This window comes from Micropterus dolomieu, linkage group LG08, assembly GCF_021292245.1.
Source record: "Micropterus dolomieu isolate WLL.071019.BEF.003 ecotype Adirondacks linkage group LG08, ASM2129224v1, whole genome shotgun sequence".
NCBI classification, from domain to species: Eukaryota; Metazoa; Chordata; class Actinopteri; order Centrarchiformes; family Centrarchidae; genus Micropterus; species Micropterus dolomieu.
The window spans coordinates 2,838,133-2,863,610 of record NC_060157.1 but is presented as its reverse complement, the minus strand read 5'-3'; the positions used below and the strand labels follow the sequence as shown (position 1 = coordinate 2,863,610).

The window sequence follows — 25,478 nt, the reverse complement described above, 5'->3', positions numbered from 1 at the left end:
GTTCAGCACCATGGACATCTCTGCATGTTACAGTAAAGAGCATAGAGGCAAAGAGTCTGGTAGTCAGAGTACTGTTTCAAAGGGTTCAGCACCATGGACAGCTCTACATGTTACAGTAAAGAGCATAGAGGCAAAGAGTCTGGTAGTCAGAGTACTGTTTCAAAGGGTTCAGCACCATGGACAGCTCTACATGTTACAGTAAAGAGCATAGAGGCAAAGAGTCTGGTAGTCAGAGTACTGTTTCAAAGGGTTCAGCACCATGGAAAGCTCTGCATGTTACAGTAAAGAGCATAGAGGCAAAGAGTCTGGTAGTCAGAGTACTGTTTCAAAGGGTTCAGCACCATGGACAGCTCTACATGTTACAGTAAAGAGCATAGAGGCAAAGAGTCTGGTAGTCAGAGTACTGTTTCAAAGGGTTCAGCACCATGGAAAGCTCTACATGTTACAGTAAAGAGCATAGAGGCAAAGAGTCTGGTAGTCAGAGTACTGTTTCAGAGGGTTCAGCACCATGGACAGCTCCATGGTGGTCTATAATGAAATCCAGCACCATTGGTTGTTGGTTATTGGCATACGAAACCACATGGGCAGGAGTCTGGGGTGGTCCAAGGGCACAACAAATCATTTGAATTAGCCATGGATGACCACTGACTGTTAGTAGGAAACATTTTAATCATTTCTATGATCCTTAACCAAGTACCTTTTGTGCCTAAATGGTTAAATATATGTATAAAAATCTACTTGTCAGAAGCCTCCTTATTCTCCTGCCATTGGACATCGGACTCTTTCCTTTCTGGACATTATATACTGCTACAGTACTCCAATAAGTCCACCTTATCTATCTATCTATCTGAAAAACCCTCATATGGGTTCTTTTATGTTTTTTTATGGTTGGTTTGGAGGACTTGCTGACACATTAGCTTGACTTCTGGCTACAGAAGAAATATATATATCATTAATATATCTCTCTTTCTCTCTCTTTTGTGCTTTGAATTTTTTGATTTATTGGACAGTAACACAAATAAATGCATGAAAAAAAATCCATCACAGTGACAATGATTTATCAGAACTGTCGAGTATAACACAAGAAAGTTACAAACTTATTTCCATTGTGGTCCTCGTTGTAGTCTGATAAAGATGGCAAGGTAAGCTACAGATGACTAAAGGTACCTTGTACAATCAACCCTTACAAAATACAACTAAAAGACTTAACACATCCTAATACAATTAAATTAAATAAAAAGAAACACAAATACATGCACCACAATAAAAAAAAAAAAAAAATTCCTTAAGACTGCATAAAAACTCAATCTAATTAGCATTAAACAACCATTCACCACATGCTCGATTAAAAAGCGATCTGACTGGCATTCATTTTATTTCATCTGGGAGTTTGTTCCATCCCAATGCTGCCGTGTACAAAAAGGTGTTTTGCCCACAACAGCTCTTAAAGCTACAAGATGCTATGTCGGTGGCACTGCCTCTAGTTGAGTAGCTATGAGAGTTCCTAATAAACTCAAAATAATCTTTAAAATACATGCAAAATCTTTCGTGTTAATCTCAGTTTCAATTGCCTCACTCTGTTTCGTCAGCCATTTTAGATCCTTAAGTTCAGAAGAGCCGGCGTGGGTCCTGTTGTTGAGGTTTATGATCAACCTGACTAATTTACTCCGTGCTTTTTGAAGTTGAACTTTTATCCTCTTGGGGGTGCTGCTGTACCATGTAGCACAGGCATGGTCAGAGTGTGGCTGAATTAAAGCATTTGCTAACATTTTCAAAGTTTCCTTATCTTTCCTTATCTTCCACAAATGTAATTCTTTGGGTCAATTTTCCACTCAAGGAACTATCGCAGCCTAAATAAGCCTGTTGTTGTGTTGTGCTGAACAGAGTTAGGCGAACTCTTGTTCCTAGTCAGATGTTAGTTGAGCCCACTTTTGCTAGATTTGACTAACACCAAATAGAACAATCCGAGTCTTGTAGCCCGATCTTTAGCCCAGTGGATGGCTTGACGTGATTTGGCATTGGAGACTGGGCTTAGTGTCCCATTTACAGTCAGTCTTGGTTTCTTTTGACTAAGAACACAATGTTTTACTAACCTTAACCAGGTCATTTTTGCACGTGAACCAAACCATTTGTAACAGTTTTGTAAGGGACTAAAAAACTCCATGCTAATAGGAGTTACAGGGCACAAAATGCTTGTATGTTATTTTGTAGGTCACTGGGACTTGTTAGCATGTCAGTCTGACTTTGATCTAACTGACAAACTAGTACACCCACCCTTCTTTAACTCTCTCTCCCTCACAGTACCAACATCTTTGTCTCTATTAACAAAAAGTACTCTATCATGTTACACTTTGCTTCCTGTTGGTCACTGGATATCAACTGGATAGTTTGTTTTTCTTGCAGCTGAACACATAAATACTAGACAACTTCTTTCATTTTCATGACACTATTCTATAATTTCACTTTTTAATTGCTGAAAATTATCACTAACGACTTGATCTGTGAATTCACCTTGGGAACTTTCACAGAGAATAACTCGCTGGATACTGAACAACAGTGGTAAGGTCAGTGTTGGCAATTGGAAAAATGTTTTGTTGCAAGCCAGAATTAATCATTGTAAAATAAATGTAAACATACTGTATTCTGCGTGAAGACTGATTTGACAATGACTAAAGCGTTGCACATAAGAGCATCCATGCCCATACACAGTACCGTACACACACGCACACACAGACCTGCACTGCTTTCCATGAACAAGCAGGAGGGTGTGAGCAGGGTTTCTATGACTTTCAGCCTCATGACACAATGACCTTTACAGAGAGTAACTAGACCAACCTGCAGTGATGAATGGCACCATAGTTTCCTCTAGAATCTCTCTCTCACACACACACATGGTTTCCCCTTGGCTAATAACCAACCAAGCCAATCCCCCGGGGGCCTGCACACTCCAGGTTTACTGTAATGCAATTGCAATGGAATACATACGCAATGTGCTGAGACAGCGAGAGAAATGGGGTGGATCAAGCGGGGCCCACAGCCCCGGGGCCCCATAGTGGGTTAATGTGGCTCTGTGTTTGCTTATTGATTTTCCCCAAAAAATTATATCTGGAGCTGCATAATTAGTTGATTAATCAGCAACTGTTTTGATAATTGAATAATCAGAAAATCAACATTTGCTGGTTCCATCCTGTCAAATGTGAGGTTTTGCTGCGTTACTTGTGTCGTACTGTTAGAAAAATATCTGGGTTTTGGACTGTTGCTCAGACAAAAAAAAGACATTTAAAGACATTAGCTTGGGCCGCGGGACATTATAATGAAAATGATCAGTTTCTGATATTCCACGGACAAAAATAATTGATTAATTATAAATATATCACTCTAAAGCTTTAAAACAGCCGGTTGCTCAGTTCTCAGATATCTGAGCCTTCTTGAACACAACAGCTCAGAGCTCTGATTTCCTACCTGGAACATGATCCTGTACTGCTCCTCTGGACGTTTGACCACACACATGTTGCAGCCCATGATGACGTCTGACACTCGTCTTCTTATCTCTCTCTCTGCTTTCTTCTTGTCTTTTTATCTCTCCCTCCCCTGTCTCTGCAGGTCACTCTGTATCAATAATCCAGCTCGTGTGTCTGACCTTTAACCTCCAAACTGATGTCTTTTTGATGTTTTTTTTTTGATTGTTTGCCCTTATAACAGTATCTGACCTTTGACCTAAAATGAGGTTCAGAAAGATAATTTTCTGTTTAGAGAATTGTGTCCAAAGCTAAGATAAACTCAGCTGAAATCAAATTCAAAATGAAGAAATTTGTAATCCCTGCCGACAAAGATTCTTTATGTGGGAAGAATCCCACTTGTTCTTTCTAAATGTGGACCATAAATCCTCAGAGAAACCGATCCAAGCACTTCTAGAGAGATTCAAATGTCTTTTCTGTTTAGATACAAATTATATTTACTATTATCTGTGTATCTTCAGTGGTTCTTCTGCAAAGTGCAGTTTTTTGGGCAAAAATGCACAAAAGTGGGGTAAGGGAGTCTCAGTGTTCCCTCAGAAAAGCAAAAGTTCCCACAAATCCACAAATGTGCTTCATTAACTGGATTGAAACAAATGCAGATTCAGTCAGATCAGTCAAACTTCAGCACCTCGTCATCAAAGACATCTGTCTCGGTTTAGAAAAGTGTCACTTCAGATAAAAACCCTGCTGAGAGTCAAGCTGAGTTCACTTCATGTTGTCTTTTCTCCTCTGCTGTCACTCTGAAGACGAAAGCAAAAACCACTTCTGTGTTTTTAATGTTTCACGCTCGCAGGCAAAAAACAATGATGAAATTGTTCAGCTTCGTTTTGTTGTTTTTTTTTTCATAAAAAGGACACATTCTGTTGCTCTATCAGCTCCTCACAGTAAACAGCTTTTATCTGCTGTCCCGCGGGTGGCGAGGAGGCGAGATGCTGTGTCTTTTCATCACGGTGAAAAATTAATTTTTATTCATGCGCGGCAGATTGTTTCAGCCCTGCAGGGGAGGAAGACGAGGGGGAGGGGGCAGAACAGGCAACAGCCTTCAGTTTGTGCTTCAAATTGTTAAAAATCTCTTGGTCCTGGAAAATGAACTCCTGTTGAATGGTTTTCTGATGAGGAAGATGTGGGTGATGGAGGTGATGAGAAAGGAGTGTAGTCTCTGGAGAGATGAATGTGTGAGCCCTTCCTCAATGTGTCACCTTGTGTGTTTGATTAAGATCCACCTACACACCGTTCACACTGACCTTTCTCTGAGTGTACTTGTTCTCACTTTCTTTTGTGTGCACGGCTCTTCATCAGTAACCCTTCATACTGTGTCAAACACACAAAAAAATCTATTTCGTATATCAAAAATCTAAATCTCAGCGCCTTGAACTGGTTTCAGTGGTGGAGAATAAAAAGTCAAATATTGAATGTGTTAAGGGGTTTTGAACACATGTTGGCCAGTTTCTTTAAGCTTTGCAGCTCAAATAGTCAATACTGGGTCAATATTTTGTGATTAAATTTAGCTTGTCTGGTTCCCTGATTTTAAATAAATGTACTTAAAGTGATGGATAAAACAAATGAATCAAAATTGTGGTGCTTTTAAAAATGATTGTTTCCCTGCAATGTGCAGCTGAAATTGCCAAGGTTGGAGGAAAGATAAATTAAGTCACTTCTGTCTTCAGTAAATTGACACCCAATAAGTAATAGATACAGCAAAATGAATATTTTGTAACGATCTATTACTTCTATTTGATTTCTTAAATCTTCTTGCAAACTGCATGTAACATGACAAAGGATCTATATAATCATTATCTTATAATATAGTATACGTTTTTTCCTTGTCCGAATGTGAAACTGAGATCTCCTCAGTCTGAATCAAAGTGTCACCTGCTTTTTATAAAGCTGGTTAAAGCTGAAATATAATCAAGCACGGCGCAGTTTTTTCTTTACTAATAATTAAATATCTTCAGCCAGACGTTCAGTTTTCTGTCTCCTGAGGTTTGTTTTAAGTCGCAGTGGAAACGAGGCCACTGACGATTGATGAGACATGAAGGAGAAAAAGGAAAAAACTCGTTTTCACTCAATTATTCATCTGAACATCAGCGAGTGTTTAAAACGACTTACTTTCTCCTCAAATTGACAAGAGAAAAAAGAGAGGATCCACAGCGAATAGACTGCTGAGTTTGATCTGAAATATTAAATATTAGTAACAGATAAATCTTTAATAGAGCATCTGAACAGTAAGATTTATGTTTCTGGACCAGGAAGAGAAGAGAAAAGGAGATGCACTGAAGAAATTGCTTGCCTCAATAATTCATCTAAACAAAACTTTATACGCCCAAACGAATCAGAAGGCAGCAGCTCAAATATAAATATTGGTTTCTGAGCTGATATTAAAGCACTGATCAAATCAGTGTTAACAGTACAGTGCACGTATGATGGGTGTTAGGGGCCAGTTGTTAATGCTTGCTTGTGCTGTGGATTGATGCAAATATTCATACAAAAATGCATTTTTTTAGCACCTGAATATTCATGTCAAAACTGTTAATGATCTGAACACAGCCTGTGCTTATTGAACTGAACACACTGGTTTAGGCAAACATGTTTAGCTCATGAAGAGCAAAACTTTATATTTTAGCATTTTTCTCATTTGTGCTTTAAAAGTGATTTTATAATCAGTCCGCTCATCTATGTAACTGAGCAGCTGGAGTTTTTCTTTGAGAGCTAAAAACAGTTTGTGCTTTTTGTTTTTGACAAAATGTTAGTAAAATTTAGCACCTGAATGTGGGGTCAGGACCATAGAACTCTATTTGTGCTTAAAGAACAGGATACATTTAGTTTTTGGATACTATTTATATAGTAACACAAACGTTAAATCTATAGTTTTGCTTTAAGCTTAATTAATTTCCTTTTAGTCTTTGTTGTCTAAAGAAAAATCAATGAATGTTTGTGGGGATTTCACCACAAGGCCATCGTCTTTGAATTTTCACTAGAGAAATCTACACAGTTCCTGCAGTTTTTGTATTAAAACTTATAAAAGGTGGTTATCTGCAGGTTTATTTTGAGTTGGTAGATGTAAAATCTTGCATAAATAAATGTGCTTTTATATGTCGACTTGACTTTATCTGCAGTCCAAAAGGTTGTAAAGACGTGAGCGTTGATTTGACCCTCCTGGTTCAGCGCTGACAGCCCAGACTTGCCTTTACCACTTTTGGACAGCTTCTGTATAATTTAACAAATGGTCAGTCTGATGTTACAAATAGACATTATTATATGGCAAATGCGAAAAAGTTGTCAGGAATTTAACCCTGTCAGCTGATGCGTCTTCTTCATTTGTCAACAATGATGTTTAGTTTCCAAACTTAGCTTTCCTTTAGTTCTTTCTCCCCTCTTTTATAGAGTTTCTTCCCCCCTCTGGTTTTATAATCGCCCACCTCGCCCACAGACGGTCCTTGAGATGGAATTAGCCTGCAGAAAGATGACAGACGGCACCGACGCTCTGCAGAAGCATCCACACATTCGGCCTGTATTACCTGCTGCTACTGTCCCCTAACTCCACTTATCTGGTTTTATGAGAGTCTACCTCTGCCTCTCTGCAGCTGTTATCTGTCATCAGCACCTGCTTTATACAACTTAATCCTCTTCGGGATTCCTGTCAGATAATGCAAAGGGGAAAAGTGGCAAAATTTAAAAGGTGCATGCAGAGAAAATAGGAAAGATTTAAAAAATGAGAAATTGGAAAATGAGATGTGGAGAAACAGGAAGTTTAAAGAGGGTAGAAATGAAGCGTTGATGTCCTGAAATTCCCTAAATTTCTTCAAGCTTGTTTGTGCTTTTTATTCAACCGTTTGACTTGTAGGTGCTCAGAAAATCTCTTCCTCTGTCCAAAAACACAAACTGACCAGTGAATTTGTTACTACTACACTGAAAATGCACTTAATTCCTTGAGGAAATATCTCAGGTTCTTCGCTCAAACTTGCTCAATTAAATAATGTTTCCAGTGTTTTCTGGCTCTCACAAGTGTCTTCGCATCCTTTGCTGACTGAAGAAAAAGTCTATTTTCCAAACGCAATCCCACAAAATCCTCCTTCAGGACTGATAATCCAGAGAGGTGAAGACTGGTTTTGTTTCAGCAAACATCAGCGTGAAACAGTCGCCCTCCGTGTGCGATGAAACTCACTTTATTCTCCATGTAATTCCCCAAAATCCTCTCCCAGGAGTTTGGCAGACTGAGGTGGATCCTGTTGTTTTGTGAAGAGAGCTAGAACCTTCGACCGTCAGCCTTTTCTGCTGCTCTCCTCCTCTCTTCATGCCTCGATTTCCTCTGCTGCTCTGTCATTCCTCCACAAAGGTTAAATCCGGCTTAGTTTCGCTCCTGAACACAGAGACACAGAAAAACTGAGAGATTGATACTGGTTTTACACCCTGATTGGGTGAAAGACATGGGCACACGCAGGCTGGTTAGACAGAGCGTTTGGTCTTAGGGTTTTTTTCTCTCCCTGCTCAGAATTTCAAATGTTTTGCCAGAGGTACGTTCGAGCACTTTCTCTAATCTCTACACAGTTCCAGCAGCTTTGTGTCAGTGAAGTCACTTCTGTTCACAATCGGTTAAAACAAGTGAAAGAATCAGCAGGGAGGATACCTCCACCTGTCTCCAATAGAAATCAACTTCAGAGCTGAAACTATCAATCTATCAATCCAAACCTAACGTTTCTGTGTCACAAGATTTCTAATAGGACATTAAAGCAGAGAAAATATATTTGTGCAACGCAAAATTCCTTTCAATTGTGTCAGAACTTTCTCAAATTTTTGCTTCTGCTGTTGTAAATTACTGGATAGGTAGGTAGGTTTCTTCCAATAAAACTGCCAAAATCACTCTTTGGTGGAACTAATATACATGTGCAACAGATTATGGGCGGGTCACAAGAAACCTTTGGTCTGTTTTAAGCCATGAAGGTTGGGAACCTCTTGATTAGTCAATCAACAGAAAATCAAGAATTAGATCATTTATTAGGGTTTTTATCAAAAATGCCAAACAAGAAGTTTTCGGTTTTGGACTGTTGGATGCACAAAACAAGCTACTTACATCGCCTTGAATTTTGATGGGCAAATTTTTGGACTAAACGATAAATTGATTAATTAAGAAAATTGTCTGCAGACTGCTAGATAATTAAAGAAAATTGCTAGTTGCATCCCAAATTAAAATCTTAAAACAAGGCAGAATCAGGCAGGTTGCTGCACTAGAATCACATATTAGGACTTGCATGAGAAAGTGTTTTTACTGCAGCTGTGAATTGTTTTTAAGAAAATAACACTTTAGGACTCAAATTCACATACAAAAAATGACTGGATAAAAATAAGTACAAATATTCAGCTGCTGGTAAATTCAGCTGAAGTGATTTGATTTTAAAGATCCCCAAGTTTCACCTTTCCAGATGTTTTAGGAACCTTCTACTCCTTGATTTCAACAGCGGAATCGGTGCCCGAGTCCTCCCACAAAAAGTGATCCTCGTCTGGGCAAAGCGTCCACACCGGTGTCCCTCCTCCTCCTCCTCCTCCTGCTTTCCTTCCTTCAGAATAAAGACACAGATCCAGTGTTTCCCTCTCGGTTTGAGCAGCCCTAGCTCTTCACAGATTCAGAACAGTCAGCAGCTAAAGGCAGATAAATCTGCAGCTTTCTACACGCTGCTCTGTCTTCTTCTGCAGCATCCTCCCCGCGCTGGAACAACAGCAGCCTCCGCGGCAGCACAGCCAGCCAATAACCTGCAGCTGGCAATTAATTTTCCTCTCAGCGATGGTTTTTCCCTCTTCTTCCTCCTCCTCCTCCTCCTCTGCTTCTCTCTCCCACCAGCTCTGAATCCCTGCTTGTCCCCTCCCCTCTCTTCTTTCCTTTCTCTGTCCTCTCTTTATCCTTATTGTTCTATACTGATTTATTCATCTCTGTGACACTCAAATACATTCTCGGCTCTCACACGTGTAAACATGTTTTTGTGTCTTCTTCACGGCTCAAAACACACCCAGCAGACTGTTATCCACATCTACGTATCAATGTCAACTTTAACAGTTTAAACGAGCAGGAATGTTTGAGTTTCTCTGGTTCCTCCTGCAGAGGTAGGTGGATATGTCATCCTTACTCTCCAGTGATACAAAAAAATCTGCACAAGACAACATGCAGGAGCTGTTTATGAGTCCATGTCTTCCCATCAGCGCAGGCAGACCGTCTCTAACAGACAGGGTGCACGTGTTGTATGGAAACTGCTGCTATTTGGCTGGTTACATGTGCAAGTTTCTTATGCAACACATAAAATATATTTTGTTGTACTATTTTGACCGGCATGAGCAACCAGCCTAGTTCTTCCAATCAGGAGTCTTTACACTAAAATGTGTACAGTGTGTGGACTACAGTCTACTTTCATAAAAACATTTGAAACCCATCCCAACCAACCACTGCTTAAATCAGTGTTCTTAAACGATGGCCTGCATAGCAAGCACAAGCAGCCTTTGGGGGAAAGAATTAAATTTTTCCAAATAAGCTAACATGCAGAGAGGACAAGACGGTCCGAGAGCCAGCACACCAGCTCCAGACAGCGATACTCACAGCTCTACTGTAGTTAACATCACAGCAACAGCATGCCTAGGCAATCTAGAAAGTAAGCTAAATGTCCGTGGGCAAGTCATTTAACGTTACTGACAGACAAATCATGTCTGGAACGGCTGGAATAGTTTGAGAGCCAGAGACTGTTTACAAACACCGGATGTGTTTCAATGCACACACAGAAAGGACAGTCTGCGGACCGTGAGGAGGTTTTTTATGAAGTGACCAAAAAAAAAGACTAGAATCGTTTACCCCACCTTTAATAGATAGAGTTTTTGTTTTTGTTTTAAAATATCAAGGAATCAGATCCACCACTGTCCAGGTTTTCACTTCACGCTCAATCCTGCTCCAAAAATAAATTCGGTGAGCTCCTGACATTTCTTATAGAGCCACCAACAAGCCACTTAATTACACAAAACCAATATAATCAATACAATCAGCTTCCTGTTCTTCAGAAGACGGACACTTTTTTATGTCAATGACCCCTCTACCTTTTGTCTGGTGCCACCCTCAGGACAAACTTTACATTTCAAGCCTTCATTTTAATAACCCCGGGGGCTTCGTTTTTATTATTTGCCCTCAGCTGTATATTTAAAACAAAAGCCATGAAAACTATATCTTGTAAAGCTTCAGAGTGTTTTCCAGTCTGAAGTCATAAATGTCACCCATTATCTGTTATCTGTTCATTTTGTGCTCTCCCTCTCCGTTACCTGGACAACCTCCTCGTCTTTGGATGCCACATTATTAACCAGATTAGTGTGTGTGTGTGTGTGTGTGTGTGTGTTTTCAAAAAACCAATTTGTCTCCCCGATAAATTAACTCTGCTGACATTTATATGAATCTAATTTAATCCTCCCTGTATAACACACACACATGCACTCACACAGCAAACCAATATTCATGAATTATTTACACATTAACATACATGAACACACTAACATCAACATTACAATCTGATGACTGTGTTAAAGAGAATGTGTGTGTGTTTTTAATGACTCTTCATAAACACTAAATGTCTGTGACGCCCAGCCGTCCTGTTAAAGTGATAAAATACAGGACACATAATGGTTTTCTTGACCAGAGGGGCGAGCGACTCCACACCGCCAGGACAAATCAAGACTCTGATCTTATTACTGAGCCTCAACAGGAACTATTGATTTTTAATTAATGTGATTACCAGTTGAAGCTGATCACACAGGGCACTTTGAAGCTGCACAGGCAGGAAGCGCAGGAAGCGTCCTGCTGTTGCTAGGCTCCTGCAAAAATAGCCGTTGTCCATCACCTTGCTAGCATAATTAACTAATGCATTTTGATGATTAAAGTTCAATAAAGAAAGACTTGACTGAAAACAACAATAACCCCATTATTATGACGAGGTATGTGAAGGGGGGCGGTGAAGCTGCAGAGGCATAGAAATCCCCCTGATGGAGACACTGGTGCTGGTGGTGAGATGAAAGGATGAATAAGATGCTGGGGATCTGAGAAGAGGGGAAGCTGGGCCTGGATCTGATGAGCAGGAGGTGAATGGGTTGAATTTTATAATAACAACGTTGCAGCTAACTAGGAATGCTTTAGAAGTGTGGGGACACTGATTATCTCATTACCATTGCACCTGTCAGTGGGTGGGATATATTAGGCAGCGGGTGAACTTTGTGTGCTAATTCATAGTTTTCACGTGACGTCACATTCCAAGGAAAACGCTCCCTTGGAGGGCAAAAAGACGTTATTTTCCGCTGCCCGCCAATTAGGAAGCAAGTGATACACTGTTACTCTGAGTTTGTTACTTTTGCGTCGCCAAAATGCTGGATGATTGTTGTGCTTTCGGATGCACTAATCAAAGAGGAGACAAGCCTGAGCTTAGGTGAGGGATTCCCTACAAGGTAAAGGTAAACATTACCACTGCTGAATATGGATCGCAAGTGTCCCACACTTGCAGTTTGTGTCCATATCTATCTTTTTCTTGCGTTGAGAGGTGATCCAAATAAAGTTTAACGTCTTGCGCGGCGTCTCTACGAGGGAGTGGCGGTGTGAGCCTCTATCTTGGTCTGCTGTTTTGCCCTCCAGGTCACCGTGCATGTCACATGACTGAAAACTATGAATAGTTGATGTGTTAGAAGCAGAAAAAATAGGCATGCGGCGAACCGGCGACAGGGTAATGGGCAGCCAAGGCTCACAAATGGTCCAGTCCAGCAGACGAGCTACTGTAGGCCAAACCGCTGAAGAAGTTGATGCTGGTTCTGATAGAAAGGTGTCAGAACACACAGAACATACACAGTGATCAGGGCTGGCCGTGAGTTCTTCTGGCACTGTAACAGTGTCAGTTTTGTTCCTTGTCAGGTAAATGCAAACTTATGTCATTCTCAACCCGTTCTCACCCCCCGACTCGTCACATATGGACACATGGTCAAGACCCATCGACGTCAGTTTGTAACGCACGGGGGATCCCTATAGTGTCATAGTTCAACGCAGCGTGGGAAGCCTTGTAGCGTCAGCTTTTGATGGGAAAGGTATATGATATTTAACAGAAAAGACTGAGTAAGGAGGGGGTTGGGGTGGATGGAGGGCAAAAACTCTGACTTTGAACAAGGAGACTGGTGTTCGTGTGAAACAAAAAGTCAACATTAAATATTTTTATTTAAATTACCTAAGTTACGTAAGCAGGGTGCGAACTACAGGAGCGCCAAGGGTAGCTTAGCTCTTCTTAATAAGAGATTAGCTCCCCTAAAAGCATGATTTGTGATATTTTGGGGGGGTCTCTAAAATATTGACAGCATGCTTTATTGCCATTAATTTCTATATTTCTCCATCTTCATCCGTGCGTAAAATCAAGAGCGTCAGATTTCATCCAGCCAGAGGGAACGATCGGCTCCGCGATCTCCTGTCCCTGGTCCGCCCCACTTCCTCTCTGCTACAGGTTGGGGTCGCTAGTACGACTGGCGCGCTGTGAAAGTTTTGTGATCGTTCCCTCTGGCTGAATAAATATTACGCGTGATCCATTCACTACTGCAGCTCGGGGCTCTCCTCAGCGTCACGCAAATTTCTAATTCTTGCAAATAAGGTCGCAAACACAGTGAAGTGTAGCAAAGTTGCTACATATGATAATAATAATTATCAATCTTAATAATGCTTGCAGCTATTAATGATTCAGCAGTAAGGATCATAGTCACGTAATTTAGGTAACTAACGTAAGTTATGTAACTTAACTTACATGACAAACATCCTTATTTTAACGAAAACCTTTATCTTTTCCAAGTAGTTTTGGTGCCTGAACTTAACCAAACTGCACCATTTCACAACGTTAGCCACATGTTTTATTTTGACAGTCCAACCGGACATAGCATATTGCAGCTAACTTGACAGGATGTAGCATATTTGTTGCTGTCATCTTTAGCATGGAGCCCTACACGTCGGCAAATGATGCTAAAGGGGTACCCGGACGTTAAAAAGATACTGCTTGTTTTTAGCCTTGCTAGCAAAATGTCTCCAGGGAAGCCGTTGTTGGTCGCTCCACCGCTTTGGTCTGGATGGAAATATCTCAACTATTGGATGAAGTGTCATGAAATTTTGTACAGATGCTCATGGTTTCCAGGTGAAGTATCCCAGTGACATTGGTGATGCGCTGACTTTATCTCTAGTTAAACATAGCACCTGTCAACAATACACCTGATAAGCATATTAGCATTCTGACGTTAGCACAGGGCGGGGCAGTGGTGCAGTGGTTAGCACTGTCGCCTCACAGCAAGAAGGTCGTGGGTTGTTCTCCCCGTGTCTGCGTGGGTTCTCTCCGGGTGCTCCGGCTTCCTCCCACCGTCCAAAGAAATGCAGGCTTGGTTAATTGGTGTCTCTAAATTGTCCTTAGCTGTGAGTGTGAGTGTGAGTGGTTGTTTGTCTATGTGTGGCCCTGTGATGGACTGCCGACCTGCTGGTGTATCCCGCCTTTCGCCTGATGTCAGCTGGGATTGGTTCCAGCCCCCTGTACACAGGATAAGCGGTTGTTGATGGATGGATGGATGTTAGCACAGTGTTTCCTAAGTACATCCTCACTAAGCTACTGATGCTGTTATTTGTACAAAGTCCCTGTATAGAGGAGGATGCAGCCTATATGAGCACACAGGTCAGCCGTGTGTGTGTGTATTTATGGTCCAGCTCTATCCAAATGAAATACATCCCTGCTGTCAGAGTACTGAATCAATACACCTCCCCTCCTCTCATCTCCTCCCCCGTCTCCATCCTTTAATTATTTTTCTTTGCTCCTCCCCTTCTCCACTTTTCCCTCCTCTTGCTGTTGTCCTCTTCCCCTTCTCCATATTTACCACACATCTTCACCTCCACCCAGTTCAAACCCGTATGTCTCCCTCTCTCTCCTCCAAACATGCATCCTGTTCTGCAATGCACTCCTCCTCTCCCACTTTTCCTTTTCTCCTTGCCCTGCTCATTTGCCATACTACCCTTTTTTTTGCTTCCGAATCTCACCCCTCTATTCCTTCATCTCCTCTCTTTCTCCTTCCACTATCCATCCACCTCTCATCACCTACTGCTGCTGCTGCTCGTCCTCCTCCCTGCTGACGGTGAATCCTGTGAGAGCAGTTTATCAGCTCAACACAGTAATTACATCGACACACACACAGAAAGAGAGAGAGAGAGAGAGAGAGAGGGGGGGATGCCTCTGCGGTGTCAACACTATCGCTATCTCGCCTGCCACATACACACACATATGTATTTTTTAACGCATACACATACACACATTGTTCTGGGTTCATTGTAGTTCTGCTCATACACACAAAAATACATGCACCACACATACTGTACACAAGCAAAGGTGTGTAATAGTCACACACACATTTGTTCCTCTATCCCTGTTGGGACGTCTTAGTGACATAATGCATTCCCTTACCCTAACCTTAACCATCACAACTTCCTGCTCAGCCTTAACCCTTACCCTACTCCATACCCATTTCTAACTTGAACTTGCCTCTAGCCGCCTGACAGAATCCCCCATCTGTTAGTGTGCATTCAGGTTAAAGTCCCCACCGGGATATAAGAACATGAAACACACACACACAGACACACACAGACAGTGTATATGCTAAAGTGACAGAGATAAATAGATGTTTGGGCAGCAGATTCGCTTCAACACACACGTCAACAGAGAGTTTCAGTCTACAAAAGAAACACGAGCACTGTGTGTGTGTGTGTGTGTGTGTGTGTGTGTGTGTGTGTGTGTGTGTGTGTTTGGGGCGGGTGATGTTTCCTGTAAGCATCCATCATAAATAGTATAGTACAACACATATTACTCCAGTACTGTGTGTGTGTGTGTGTGCATGTTTCATGCCATTTAGCTTTTATTCAATATTTGTATGGTTGTCTTTTTTGCTGCCGTTGCTTTTTCAGTTTTTTCTGATGTATTGTTTCTGTCATTTGTTGTTTTTCCTGCTGATTCGTGTCAGTTTGTTGCTGCAAGAAGCAGAAATCTTCTGTGATCAATACAGTTTAACACTCATAGTTTGTCATTTATTCAGGCTTTTTCAGCAAACAAGACTTACTTAAGACACACACTGAGATACTGCTACTACTACTGCTGTTTCTACTTCCAGTACATGATCCTTTATTGTGTCATGCACTTACGAATACACACTTACATGGACTAAGAAGACCCGTAGCAGAATGTTAAGAAAAAAACTATAACAATACCACATTGTAAATATATCATATAATAAAAGTAATGCATTTGAAATTCTACTTGAGTAAAACTACACAAGTATTACGTGCTTACAGTATCAAAGTACTAACTATACAAAATAACCCCTTTCAGAGTGTTAATTATGGAGTTCTCAAGGTCCTGAAAGATAAGAATGTGCTTTATCTTTAATAAGTTTATGTGTTTTGTGTGTAAAATCAACGTACAGTACATAATGTAGTTATTTGAACCCAACCCTGTCTGTCTGTCAGCCATTCTTACAGGAGAATGATGATTTCTTCTTCTTCTTTTTAATCATGAATTGCAAACGGACAGAGCATAATGCCAAATTAACCCAATAAACATACTGATGGCTTCAATCAAACACATGTATAACTTACATTTTGATCAGAATAGCTGTGTGCCAGGTGTCATGCTATATGGTAAGGCTTACGCACTCAAAATAGCAAGTAAGGCTGCAGAAATGTGTGCAGTGTATTAAGGAGGTGGAGACGGCTTTTATCAGAGGGGATATAGTTGAACAAAAGAGAAAGGAACCAATCAATTTTTTTGTCAAAAAGGCAAATACAAAGAAAGATTAGAGAGTCTGTTTTGTTCTGGTAATACCAAAATGGTATAATCCTTGTTTAACACCATTGCGAAGCATCGACAGCGAGATTGGCAGTCGAACCAGGCTCCGCACATCGAAGCATCGAATCTACGACTAGTCAGGTGAAACCAAAAGCTGGACACATTACACGGGTATTTTTATATCCTTAGAAAAAAATCCCTGTCTACCCGAAAACGCAAGAACACACTATCAAGAGCTGTCAAGAGCATGCCAAACCACAAGGCGGCGATATGACCCTAACCGTAAAGCCACGTTGGCCAATCAGAGCCAGTAAACAAAGCAGGCAGTGGCGCACAATTGGCAAACTCCGGTTTTACTGTCTACACGACAGCACTACAACCGGAGTTTCTTAAAATCCTCTGCCTGGCAGGAGTTTTCAAAAATGTTCAGTTTCAGTGACCTGATACTGCGTTTCTGTGGGGACGAACGGCCAAACCGCGTAGAAAAACTCACGGTTTTGAAAATACCCGTGTTCGTGTAGACAGGGCCTCAAAAAATACCAAATGCGGTAACTTCTCTCATTTCAAAAATATGTCCCTACACTGGAATCATATCCGTGACTGTCTGTAATATGTGTGTTGTGTTAGTTATTGTTTGTATTGTGATTTTTAATAAGGTGATTTTTTTTTTTACCAACATGTTAGAAAGACAAATTTCCACATTTGTGGACGATAAAAGATCCTTTAAGTATGGAAGAGCGCAAATTAAGACACAGCACTAGACTCTTAGCTCGATAGCTCACATTAACAGGTGCTATCTCCTTAAATTTCAATCTGTACAAATAAAAATAACTGCTGAGTCAAATAACACAACAAATAATCACCCGTTCTATTCTAGACATCAATGACAGAATGTTAATGTAGACCCAGGTTTCTCCAGTTAAAACATAAGTGATGTCTAATACTGTCTTTTTCTAATAGATGAATAATGTCCTCACACTTTCATTTTGCTTTTTGCTTCTTTTTTTTTTATTTCTGACATTTTCAAATCCATTTTCTGCTTTCAGTCGTCCTTCAAAGACTCCTGAGGCACATAATGTAGCGAGTCGAGGTAGAAATCAAAGTGTGCATGCAGGGAAAAGACGGAGTAAGCGAGTGAGAGTGGTAGCAGAGGGATGAATTAGTGTGTGTGTGTGTGTGTGTGTGTTATCGTCGGGGGACACATTAATGGCCTGCAGAACATACACAGGCTGTAATCTTCATGTGCCGACAGTCTGAAAGCTTCAACAGTCAACAGCTCAGCGCTCACTGTGGAGGTCAGAGGTCACACACACACACAGTACAGACATCATCGTCAAAAGCACACACAGACTACATACTGTATACACACATGCAGAGACACAGCAGGGGGTTCGACGTGACACTTCAGCAGCAGATTGGAGTGTCTTCCTTTAAATCACACACTCACAGAGAGAGAGAGAGAGAGAGAGGCTGTCGGTTTTGACAAGCAATTACAGAGAGATGAAATGAAGACCAGGAAAGGAAAGGGTATAAGAATAAGTCAGACCAGCATCATTTATAACATAACATATATCAAATTTCTGACCAGATCAATACTAATTGAAAGTCCCTATTAGACGCCTGTCCTTTTCACTGGCCTGGTGTGGGTACAAGTTTTGACGAATAAACACAGGTCTCAATTAGAAGCCTGGTTTTTATAGAAGTTCTCTGGATGTTTAAAACGTTTTAAAACCAGGTCGCCCACTTGTGTTAGTTCTAAGCTGCTTAGATCGTGTATACAAACTTTGGTCAATCTAATCATGCTACACATCGTTAGATTGTTCAGATTCTCCACAATTTGATCGTTCAGTTCATTTTTACAGAAACCAAAGTATTATTCATTCAGATTTACCGGTAAGACAAATGGGGGAAAAAGCAGTGACACCGTCCCTTTAAGGATAACATTGAGTCTTAATATGTGTCCATCAGCAATTATTTATATTCCTTTAGTCCGTATGGGTCCACCGATAAAAAGAATCAGTGAATTTTCATAAAATTGAATCCAAGTTGAAATAACTATGTAGGGCTGTCCCAGACTAAGGATTTACATAGTCGAATCAGAATTGTCAAATCTTGCCTATAGTCAACTGATAGTCAAATCATGTAGGCCTGTGTTGTTTGTGTGAGGGGGGGGTACACACTGTAGCTCCGCTATAATCTTGAGAAGCTGCAGAGCTGCAGTCTCTATTCATTAGCCACTGTAATTTAAACTGTACATTCCCAGCCAAACTGAGGTTTACTGTTGAGCATTTTCTCTTCTTTCTCTTTGCGTCCATGCCGTGCAGCCGACAGCTAAATGCACGTTGCGGTTGCTCGCGGGTCTAATTCAAATGCTTTGTGTGGTTCATCAATGGTGATAAATGATCCGAACGTCCCGCGAGGTGCCCACAACACTGGCGAAGCTGGGGATGTCTCAACAGCAAGTGCTCCTCCTCTGCCATTACACACTCACACACAAACACATCCACACTACGCCTACACATGCGCATTGACCCTCCGTCCTTAAGGGTTAGGGTTACAATTGTGGATTTAAACACACACTTTAAAAACAATTTTCATAAAGTTTTTATGTAACGTTATATGTTGAAATGTATATTTTAATAGGCTGTATATAAACTTATTGGGAGAAAACTGGCAGTTCTATGTAAAAGCAGACATTGATCACCCTCATATCGCCAAAATGGCATGGTCCTGGTTTCGGTGCGCAACTTCGATTGCGAGATTTACAGTCAAATCAGGCTCCGCCCATCGAAGCATCGAATCTTTGACTGTTTGGCATCAGCCCTAAACTATAGTAACATTTCTCTCTCTCTCTTTCTCTCTCTCTCTCTCTCTCTCTCTTTAATTAATTTTTTTCAGAATAAAAACAATAACAATAATAACATTGTTGCCATCGTTTTACCATTATGGCTGTTTTATAGTTGTATTCCGTTGGTTGTCCTCAGGTTAAGGCATGCAAGTGTATATTTAGCTGCAAATATTTCACATTTTTGTGTTTCACCTGTATATTAGTGTTGTTCTCTCTCCTAATTTTTACACAAGTATGGCTGAAATAACCAGTACAGGGCCATGTTTCAGAAAGCGGGTTTAGTGAAAACTCTGAGTATGTTGAGTCTGAGATGAGGGAAACTTTGGTTTCAGAGAGCGAGATCAGATAAACTGTAGGTCTGTAACCCCGGCAACTTTCGCTGTGAACCTGACCTCCTCGGTAGGAGGTTTACTTCAACTAACGCTGAGTTTCTTCCTAACTCCTCCCCTCCTGAAGAGGCTGTCTGACATTTCCTCATTATTACTCTCGATATCAAAGCACGTATTAGAACACAATTACGTCTTTAGAAACATCAAAATCACGGTTAAATAGGCTGTTAGTTAATTTTTTTACCCAAACATGATCTTGAACATGACGCTTTTATGATCAATCTGTCATCAATGTATGAACAGAGAGTTATCTTCGGACATCGTGAATTTATCTTCAGCACGGAATAAAATCTATAAGCTACTCTGTCCTTTATAAACAGTGACTCTCTGGACATTGAGTCAAAACACAGTGCTGCAGTTTAAAGTAATCTGTACAAAACTGATCAATGAACACTAACCTTTTTTACTGTATTGTATTGTAGTCGCACAGACTGAACATTCCTCTCGTGGTTACCAGCTGGATATGATGTGAGGAGTGAGGATGACGGTGGTGCAGCTGAAACAAATAAATGTAGTTTAAAAGTGAGTTTTTCATTATCTGCTGATAGTCTGAATTTGTTTTGACAGCATTTCATAAAATAGCTACGAAATGAGCAAGATTTTATTAGGCTATTGTAACATAGACGTCTAAAACTTCACAGTCAGTTTGAACCTAGACCAATTTACATTAGGGGGCATAAATGGAGGCTCTGCCTTTATTTACCCGTTGCCATGGTGAATCGTAGTATGGGAGCTCCATTGATGATGGCTTTTTTCCATCCCCACGCACGCGCTTCCATCAGGCTCAACATACTCAGAGTTGATTGAACTTATTCTGATCGGCCTTTCTGAAACGGAAAACTCGGAGTTTGACAGCTCAGAGTTCAGGTTTACACTCAGAGTTTGTTGAACCTGCTTTCTGAAACAGGGCCCTGGTCTTTGTTGAGCAAGACTTTTGTGGGAAAGAATTAAAGGCCTGTCCCAAATATTTTCAGGGTGAGTTCAGTGATTGAAGCACATAAAAGCCCCGGCTGAAGTGTTGCAGTAATCAACTTCTGCTGGAGCACAAACTGCTTCACAAAGAGACATATCTCTCTTGAAACAATCCAATGCCAACATTAAATGTCAGTGCATTAAGTATTTTGTCCCTTATAAAGTAAAGAAAAAAGTAATGGTGTGGAGCTTGGGGTGGTGGGTGGACATAAGTCTGACTTTGGTGCGGGAGGCTGGAGCTGATTTCCTGTCACAGACCTGCAATTTATAATCCTCAGAATTCAATATCCAATATCAGCTTTCTGGTGATAGCTAGCTTTCAGCACCACCATTTGCTGTGCCACTTTAGAGTGTGACAAAGTGCAAGCAGAGAAGGAGCATGATGGGAGGAAGGGGAGAGGATGAGGAGAAGAGAGGAGCAGGAGGGACAGAGGACAGGAAGGATGAGGGAGTGATTGATAGGAGGAGAGTAGAGAAGAGTTGGATGGAGAGAAAAAAAATAAAAACATAAAGGAGAATAAATCAGGTGAAATTAAATGTGAGGGAGAGAGAAACAACCAGAGAGGAGGAGGAGGTGAGAGAAGATAAAACAGTTTCAATATAACAGATAGCAGTTTGACATATTAAAAACAGATTTTGTCTTATACACCTAATCAATTCAATTCATCTGTTGGATTTATTTGCCAAATAAATTCCATTCAAAGTCATATACACTACGCTGCTTGATTTATTCAGAAATAAAATTGGAAGATAAATTGAATGAAAAGAAAATCTATTTTGATCACAGGTCTATCTGGTGAAGTCAAGAATATTGTTCAGGGTGTCGGTCTTCACTGCTCTCTATGCATTTGTAAGTGTGTGACTTTTTGTCAGAGAGTGAGGACATTTTTTGAAATGAGAACATTTAGATTTTGTTTTCAAAAGTAAGGATACTTTTGGAAATCAAAATCTATTTTGAAAAGAGACGTTTTTGGAACATGAGAAGGATGTGAGGAGTATTTAAGCATTTTTATTTTGTGAAGTTGATGTTTATTATTTTGCAAAGTAAGTATAAGCATAAAAATGAAACTACACTGAATAAAATTATAAACGCAACCCTTTTATTTTTTGCCCCCATTCATCAAGTGCTGAACTCAAAGATCTAAGACTTTCTCTATGTACACAAAAGGCCTATTTAACTCAAATATTGTTCACCAATCTGACAAAATCTGTGTCAGTGAGCACTTCTCCTTTGCCGAGATAATCCATCCACCTCACAGATGTGGCATATCAAGATGCTGATCAGACAGCATGGGTGTTGAACAGGTGTGCCTTAGGCTGGCCGTAATAAAAGGCCTTAGGCTGGCCGTAATAAAAGGCCACTCCAAAATGAGCAGTTCCATCACACGGCACAACGCCACAGATGTCGCAAGTTTTGAGGGAGCGTGCAATAGTCATGCTGACTGCAGGAATGTCAACCAGAATTATAGCCCATGAATTGATCAGCATAGACGACAGTGTGCATATAGCGGGTATTTGCAACTTTGCACAGCCATTGAAGAGGAGTGGACCAACATTCCACAGGCCCACGATCAACAACCTGATCAACTCTATGTGAAAGAGATGTGTTGCACTGCGTGAGGTAAATGGTGGTCACACCAGATAATTACTGGTTTCCTGTTCCCGGTTTGGCCCCCGCCAATATAGTGAAACGGCACATTTTCAAGTGGCCTTTTATTGTGGCCAGCCTAAGGCACACCTGTGCAATACTAATTCTGTCTGATCAGCATCTTGACATGCCACACCTATGATTATCTCTGTCCCGAAACAACACGACGGTTTTCCAAAATGACATGTATAAGCTCTGGCAAATAAAAAAGTAAGTCATGTGACGTTTAACACGTGGTAAACATGAAACTGTGTTAGTTTGGTTAGATTTAGGCAAAACCTTCTTGGTTAGGTTTAGGAAAACATCCTGCTTTGAGTTCATTGCATAAGTCATGTGATGTAAGTCAGCTACAAAACGTTATTTAACTTAAAACATGTCAACTTTGACTTTCTTTCACAAGGGACACAAACCTCAGTCACACCCCACCACCTCCTTACACAGACTTTGTCGCTCTTTAACGTCACCTGACTTCTTCTGCCACTAGACATCACGCCTAACAGAAAAACATAACTGTAGGTTATAATAAGCTTTATAAAAATAAACCTATTGGGCTGTTTTTCTGGTGAGGATGGGCTGCTAGATCAGACTGTTGCACATTTAATTTTTAAAAGAATGTTTTAACGTTGATTATTGATAACTATTAATTTGTTTTTCTAGTCGTTGTAATCATCTTTTTTTATATTATTATTATTATTTTAATGAATTTAGTTTTACTGTATTGTACTGTATTGAAATGCACAATGATTTTTGATTTTTGGTAGGTTATATTTTTGAATAATTGTGCAGTCAAGTCTATTAGAGAAAGTCAATTAGGTGGCACTTCATGATGGAATAAAGTTATATCAGCGCTCACTGAGCAAGGAAACACAGAATGCCTTTTTTTTCATTCTTCATTTCATTTATAAACAGATCTATAGATGATACCAGATGCACATCAAGGAGGAAATTCCACTCTTTTAAAAATGACTCCTGCTGAGTGTCTTTGAGATAAGTGTGATAGCTCTGTTCATGTCAGGAGGGGAAAACAATTCTCTCAGAGCCCATAATGAGAACAAGAGTGTGAGTCAATGGGCTTTAAGGTTGAAAGGAGTAAATCTTGTTAATTGTCCTCCTGGTATCTGCAGATCTATATCCTCTTCGGGGTCACAAAGAGTAGAGCAGAGAGAGAGAGAGAGAGAGAGAGAGATTGTTAAAAGAGAGAGATAAATGTAGTAAAAGAATATATAGAGTATACATAATATATATATTCTCGTATATTTGTAGAGGTTTTCATGCCAATATTGTTATTCCGAGTGTGCAGTAGGTGTAAAAAATAAACAGCCGGACAATTTAGTTTTTAATCAACCTCTACCCAAACAGGAGGAAATACTGCATTTGTTGGGGACTATTTTCAGCAGCGCAGTGTGTGGGACTGAGTCAAAATAGTGTTCATGTCGCCCAGCGCAACAGTGTGACTCACTGAGCTCTATGGCTCAGAGGAAGACGAGATACGTATCATACATAATGAAGAAAAACAGCACATAGTGCGTCCTTCAACAGCCTGCTCACCTTTAAGAAATTAAGTGGGGATAATTATTGTGCTGCACAGAAAACAGCGGCCGCTGCCTGTCGATGGTTTAACCCGAGGTTAATGAGTCTGCGATCAAACACTGACATCACTGATTGATGCTCGAACAGGCCTGAGGGTGGACAAGAGGAGAGGATCGACTGTGTGAGTGATTGTGGCCGAGCAGGGCGTTGGAGAAAGATCCTGCAGTGTTCACATGTGGTTCTAAAGGGAAATCCAGAGCAGCATTATTTCAAAAAGCATCAGAGACACATGTCAGTAAAACATTACCTGATATATTTCATTAATTTCTCTACAATTTCCACTGTTGCAATGCCATCTCTCATAAACTATAATTTAAGTGTGATTAAATGTTTTTATGGTTAAGTTTACTTGACTGAGCACACGGTTAAGGTTAGAGAAAAATGAAAAAGAGTGGGTTGTTGAAGCTCAAGTACATTTTAGTAACATTTAACCAAATCCTCCATCCCTCCCTGACCTTAACCAAGGTGATTTTGCCTTTAACTACAACCCAACAGCACTTTATACGCTCACCATCCACCTTGACAGGCTCCCTTTGACTCCCATGCATTACAAAAATGAAAAAAGCATTGCATGTGAATATAATCAGCCATTACTGTACATTTCCCATCCAAATGTCACTGGGGAATATATACATTAAGACACCTTAAACTGTCCACTTATTTTAGAGAGATCATGAGTGTGATGAGCTGTTTAAATAAGCTGTTAAGTAGGTTTGATTTTAGTTGGATCCCAAATAAAGCTTGTTTTAGTCCACATTGTTGTGTTTAGATTTTGCATAGATTTTTCTTTGCTTGTATTGTCCTGTGTACACCCATGCAAAAGAAAGTGAGCTACTGTCTGTTATGTTAATTAACACACCGAATTCCGACAGCACAGCCCATATTGTCACCCACAACCCGACATGCATCAATGATGTAGCTGTTGAAAGGGCGGAGTGCTTCAGATACCTGGGACTCACTCAATAAACTTAAATCTCTTTCAGTTGCTCCCCACCGTCTACTGCTGCTCTGCAAAAGCTTAGTTCAACCCATCCTTCTTTATTGTTCAATCTGTTATTTAAAAATACTCACCGTGACCAATAAGAACAAATTTACACGCATCACAAATAACGCCTCCAAAATAATTGGTCTCCACACCCCCAACCTCTCTGACCTCAATAGGAAAGCTATTTTACGGAAAGCACACACAATATCATCCACTCAACACATTCTTCACTCTGCTAGCATCAGGACGTAGATGTAGATCCCTGGCCTGGAAACGGAATCACTATAGCAGGAGTTTTATCCTGTCTCCCATAACATTACTCAACAAGAGTACTTGATTGAAGTAAAAGGTATGTTTTGGTTTGGGAGTCAGTTTGTGTATAAAATGTACAGCACGTTGTTATGTATGTTCATGTTGTGGGTATGTGAGGCAATGTACGTATAGATGGTGGAAACAAATTTCCTGGAAAGGACAATAAAGAATCTAATCTAATCTAAATAAATGTATAACAAGAGACCATCTGTTAACACAAACACATGAAACCAAAAGGAAAAACATGTGTAAAATATTTTGTTGCTAGTTATACTTTCAAATAACACCAGCAGAGAGCTGCTGCTGACAGGACAGCTGCTTCTGAAGACGGTCACATCGTAACTGAGTGGCTGTGGATTGAACGCACA

At 40.4% G+C, this 25,478-nt stretch overlaps 2 protein-coding genes across 2 annotated transcripts in view; one reads left to right on the top strand and one right to left on the bottom strand.

The window, feature by feature from the left end:
* The window catches only part of LOC123974599 (PDZ domain-containing protein 4-like), a 53,257-nt gene extending 49,735 nt beyond the window's left edge, over nt 1–3,522 (bottom strand). The window contains exon 1 of the mRNA XM_046055415.1: nt 3,463–3,522. Within this exon, the coding sequence (XP_045911371.1) occupies nt 3,463–3,522 (60 nt within the window). The remainder of the gene's footprint in view (nt 1–3,462) is intronic.
* Nucleotides 1–25,478, top strand: part of LOC123974626 (formin-like protein 7) — a 161,385-nt gene that overhangs the window by 57,062 nt on the left and 78,845 nt on the right. The gene's annotated exons all lie outside the window — the stretch shown is intronic.